The sequence below is a fragment of the Octopus bimaculoides genome, unplaced genomic scaffold, assembly GCF_001194135.2.
Source record: "Octopus bimaculoides isolate UCB-OBI-ISO-001 unplaced genomic scaffold, ASM119413v2 Scaffold_190964, whole genome shotgun sequence".
NCBI classification, from domain to species: Eukaryota; Metazoa; Mollusca; class Cephalopoda; order Octopoda; family Octopodidae; genus Octopus; species Octopus bimaculoides.
In genome coordinates, this window is record NW_026316409.1 from 1,060 (window position 1) to 6,982 (window position 5,923).

At 37.0% G+C, this 5,923-nt stretch overlaps 1 protein-coding gene across 1 annotated transcript in view; it reads right to left on the reverse strand.

The window, feature by feature from the left end:
* Positions 1 to 231: 231 nt before the first annotated feature.
* The window catches only part of LOC106882132 (TBC1 domain family member 9), a 31,992-nt gene continuing 26,300 nt past the window's right edge, over positions 232 to 5,923 (reverse strand). Inside the window, exon 15 of the mRNA XM_014932697.2 lies at positions 232 to 431. Within this exon, the coding sequence (XP_014788183.2) occupies positions 247 to 431 (185 nt within the window). The 3' untranslated portion in view covers positions 232 to 246. The remainder of the gene's footprint in view (positions 432 to 5,923) is intronic.

The following is a 5,923-nucleotide window of genomic DNA, read 5'->3' on the forward strand; positions in this document are numbered from 1 at the left end:
GGGGGGGGGGTATCCCAACAACAACCTCAGAAGAGGAGCCACTTCTTCATTTCCCCCAACTTATATATTTTACTGCCCTCCCCTACAGTTCATTGTTGTACAATAGTGTCATAAAGCACAACAGTGTTATACAGTGCAGTATTGTAAAGTAAACTATGCAATAGCACAATAAAGTGCATTACTGTGCAGTGTCACATGATGCAGTGTTGTGGAAAACACTACAATATTGCTCAGTAAAGTGAATTACTATACAGTGACATGCAGTATGCTACAGTGCAATAATGTGCACAATGATGCAGTGTTGTACAGTGTCGTACAACATAGGGCAGTGTATTCTGTCTTACCATCTTTGCTGGAATCTCTTTCCTCCTCCTCCTCCTCCTCTTCCTCTTCAAAGAAGTATGTCGCCTCAACCGCGCTCTCAGTCGAGTCTGAAATGAAACGATAATGACAGCTCGGATATAAAGTCATGGTGATGAGTGGGGTAGAGTAGAAGGGTGTCAGGAAGAGGAAGGAGAGGACATCATTAGTTGTTGTAGTTCAGCCCCAGGTCAGGCTTGATCAAACAGACAACCTTGCATAAAAGTAAAATAAACATAAAATGTTAAATCGTGTAGGGAAAAGCAGCAGCAACAGCAATGATGGTGGTCATCTGGAATATAAAGCAGGTAACACTCAAAGGGCTAGAAATGATAGTCAAATCTTCCTAAATCACAGCTGAACACCATATAAAAAGAAGGTCACATCAGATAATGTAGTCCTTAATACACTACATCAGAATTAGAAATGGAATAGTCATGGGTGGAACATCTTTAATTACAGGTCATACTGGACGATGGCTGACCTGGGGCTAAAAACAACATACTACATACCCACATATACAAAACTACAAAATAAAAGTTTTATATAAGCACTGGAACAACGAGAAATAATAGTCAAATTCCAATTAATCACATCACAACATCATAAACAAAGAAGGACACAGTAGCTAATGAAGATCTACTACAGGAATGGCAGATCAACTGGGAGGATATACAATAAGTATAGTGGATTAGTGAAGCTAAGCAGCAATGACAACAATTAAACGAGCAAGCAGTAAACCCAGGAGAAACAAATCCAAAGCAAAACTTTGGTGTGAAGAAACTAGAAACAGTCTGTGTCCATTATCATTGCTTAAGCAGACATATTTAAGGTATTTATTAAGGTTTTCTATAGAAATTACAGATAGCACTGATTTGTTATATGCTACAAGGTATATTAAATGCTTTATAAATCAATACTGGCTATAATTTCTATAGAAAATCTGTAGAGACAACCTTAAGTGATTTAATAGCACTGCTAACACAGTATACTTTGTTGTATACTATGGGTGCACAACAAAATACAGCGTCCCTACAAGTCATTAACTTTTAGGATAGTGTATGGTGAAGAGAGAACCACACTTCACATTATGTACGATGGTGGGAGGATAGTCTTGTAGCAAACATCACACTGTGTGTGATGGTGAAGCAGAGGAGTTGGAAGGACACTAGACATTAATCTTTCCTTCCTTCTCTTCACTTCACACTAAACATTAGTCTTTTCCTAGACCTGCTAGAAATAGCAGCCAAATCCCTTGTGAATATTTGATCATATAATCAGCTAAATCAGGATTGACTTGAGGCTAAGCAACTCACATTGTTTAGTAATCTTTCTGGGAACAACATGAAAAAAATACCTAAAAGCTAGATATAAAAAAAAATTAAAATATCTAAATATATCCTGAAGGTGGTGCCCCAGCTTGGCCACAGTCTAATGACTGAAACAAGTGAATGATAAAAGATAGAGTCCTTTGTGCAAAGTGGACAGGTAATGTGTATAGGGTAGATAGGTACTGTACATCGAGTGGGCAAGTACCATGTAGGGTGGACAGATACTCATCATTTGATGGACAAGCTGGTACAGGCTGGTCAGGTAATCTGTACATGATGGATAAGTACCTTGTATATCACAGTCAAGTACTCTGCATATGCTGGGTGAGGCGGGTGGAACATGCATATGATTAAAGATTACAATACAAGAGTATAAAACTTCCTTTGTTACTATAGCTGTCAAAAGAACCGAAAGAACAATAAGGCAGCTCAACCTGCCAGAAATAGCAGCCAAATCTCCCACAAACTACATGCCACCATCTTAAATAAAGAACACACAAGATAATGCGATCCTAGGTACCCTCAAAAAAAAAAAACGATATCATCATGGTTGAAACATTTTGATCATATTTGATGAAAGTTTGATCAGAACTGACCTGGGGTTAATGAACAATGGACACAATGTACATATTTTAACTAATGTTGTAGTGGAAGAGAGATGATGGGACTAATTGTCAACAGCACTGCATTTTGTCATACATAAGTCACAATATTTTCTTCTCAGTGGCATAGTGCATGAAGCAGTAAATAGGAACCATGGATGGTGTTTATGCATGTTTTATTATTTTCTCACTCAGCAACTAATATTACAGGTGATAGACTAGTATATTGCAAAGAAATACTTCACCTTCATTTACTTAACTTCAGTAACTTCAGGGGTAAATACCATTTAAATGGATCCATGTTATTAGGAAATATTTTCATATTTGGAGGAGAGGGGGAGATTCTATTAAACTCTAATTCACAACCTAGAATATATCATAATGTCAGGTTTTTTTTTTTTTTACCATCCCCTTGGTCTAGCCCTGCTGGCTGGAGCTGGGAAGGGGAGTCTATGGCATCTAAGCCATGCTTTATGATTTTGTTAAGAATGGCATGACAGGGAAGGCAGCTAGTACTATGATGGGCATGACAATGGGTGGAGGCTGAAAGAATCCTCCATGGATTAACAGCAGTATTCATAACATTATCATATTTCATCTATTTATCAAAGGGTCAGTGTAAAAAGTGTAGAGACTCTAGTAGCATGAACAGAATGTGTAGTGTATAGTGTGTGTAGCCTGTAGAGACTGTGGTTTGTAGAGTTTTAGTGTAAGTACTTCTTGAAGATTCCATTGCTTATGTCTCTTGTTTAGGTGTATGATGATTCAACCTGCTAAAAAAAGTAGCTGAATATCCTTCAAATCTCACATTATTGCCATAAAAACAAGAAGTACATATTGTGAACTATATTTCTGAATGTCAGAAAAATGCAACATCATTGATCTACTTTATCAGGGCTCATCTGGGGATAAACAACAACTCTAAATAATATGGGGGAGGGGGAATTAAGGCACTTTCATGGATATTTTTCTACAGGATATCAAGCTGATCTAAGTCATCTCTACCAGTCAAGAAAATTGACCCCAAGACATTGCAGTATTTTTTAATTCAATGGATTTGAAATGAAAGCAGTGATACAGGACCGAGTATTTTAAAAATACTCACTCCATAATTTTACAATGTTTTCATCATTTTCATCACATTGTAATTATTTTAATTAAAACAATTTATTAAATTGACGTATCACAATATTCTAATCAAAATAATAATTTAAGACATCAACAAACACCAACAATTTATAGGAAAAGATGTAGTTGCTTTGCTTTAAACATTCCTAACAGTGGGAGAGAGGTGATTAAATAAGGCTGGTTCTTATTTCATTTGCACCCCAACTACTCTGGAGGATGACTGGTGAAACTGAACTCAATTGTATTGACCAAATATTGTGTTTCTCTATTGATTTTGCCAGCTACCACATCTATAATAAAAAAGTAACAATTTCTAAGAAAGGCAAAATTATACTTTTTAGAGAGACTTAATCAACCCAACAATTGACTTCATACTTACTTTATCAACCAAAGTCAACTTTAATAGGCTTTTTACATTAAAACCACAGGATCAAGAAGATCCTTCAATCTCATCAAGAATATAACATCTCTACTACTCGTGCCTTGAAAAAATGTATATACCTAATAGCCAAAATTGGAATGTACAAGCAAGATGTGATTCCCTAACCTATCTAGAAATGTAGTAAGCCTAGAATAAGAAATGAGTCAAACAGACAACCCAACCAACCCATGTTAGCATGCCAGCTCATCTAGAAGGGCAGAAAACTCTGAATAGGAAATGTCAAAGACTGCAACAACAACCTATGTTAGCACGGAAAATGGACATAAACTGGAGATGTGACAATGATGAATGTAAGGAGATATATGTAACTATTGCAAGGCAGTTTGTTCTTCATTGTTGTGCTGCTTCTGAAATTATTAACAACAACAACAGCAGCAGCAGCAATAAAAACAAAATAATGATTTTCTGGTTTAGGCAGAATGCTAGAAGGTTTTGAAAAGAGAGGGTAAGTTGATTACATCTATTTTCAGATGACTGGTACTTCACTTTATTCACTCCAGAAGGATGAAAGGAAAAGTTGACCTCAGAATGAAAGGACCAGGACAAATACTGCAAGGCATATTTTTGAATGCTGTCACAGTACTGTACTGGTACTATATCAACTCTAGAGACATGAAAAAGTTGAACTCAGTCAGATTTGAACTCAGAATGTAAAGAACCAGAACAGATACAGCAATGCATTTTCTTCCAATGCCAGCTCACCACCTAAATAATAATGATAATAATAATTTTTTCTAGTAGAGGTACGAGGCCTAAAATTGGGGATGGGACTAGTCAATTACATCAACCCCAGTGTTTAACTGCTACTTAATTTATCAACCCTGAAAGGATGGAAGTTGACATCAGTGGAATTTGAACTCAGAATATAAGACAGGTAAAATGCCACCAAGCATTTTCCCCAGTATACAAATGATTCTGCCAGTTCACCACCTCAATGATGATTTCTTATCTATACACAAAGACCAACAGTCTTGAGGAGAGGAGGTTAGTTGATACTATCAACCCTAGTACTTGGCAGAAACTTTAACAAGAACTGAACTCAAAATGTAAAGAGCCAGAAGATATACCACAAAGCATTTTGTCCAACACTAATGATTCTGCCAGCTTCCCACTTAATACTGATGATGATGATTTCAAACACAGACCCAACACCAGAAATTTATAGGAAATTATAAAAATCAATCAAACCAGCTGGTATTTACTCTACCAAACACCATTAGGTTAAAAGATGACTGAAACAGGATTTGAACTCAACATAAAAGAAGTTGCTACACTTTCTGCCATAGTACCACAATTCTGATAATAAAATACAACATTGGCACAAGTGCAGAAATTTTTTATGATAAAAAAAGCCTTATAGTCAAAGGAGTGGCTGTGTGGTAAGTAGCTTGCTTACCAACCACATGGTTCCGGATTCAATCCCACTGCGTGGCATCTTGGGCACGTGTCTTCTACTATAGCCTCGGGCCGACCAAAGCCTTGTGAGTGGATTTGGTAGATGGAAACTGAAAGAAGCCTCTTGTATATATGTATATATATGTGTGTGTATGTTTGTGTGTCTGTGTTTGTCCCACTAGCAATGCTTGACGACCGATGCTGGTGTGTTTATGTCCCCGTTACTTAGCGGTTCGGCAAAGAGACCACTAGAATAAGTACTAGGCTTACAAAGAATAAGCCCCGGGGTCAATATGCTCGACTGAAGGCAGTGCTCCAGCATGGCTGCAGTCAAAGGACTGAAACAAGTAAAAAGAGAGACAGAGAGAATCCCTAATACATGCCTGAGATTGATTTTACCAACAAATGTTGAATATATGACTGGGATTTGAACAAAAGAGAGTACAGGAATAAATAAAGAATAGTTTTATTATTTGGTAATTTTTATTTTTTAAGGTGACAAGCCAGCAGAATTGTTAGCATGTCAGGCAAAATGCTTAGCAGCATTTCCCGTAACTTTATGTTCTGTGTTCAAATTCCACTGAGGTCAGCTTTGCCTTTCATCCTTTCAGCATCAATGAAATACGTATCAGTTGAGCACTAGGGTCAATGGAATTGACAAGCCC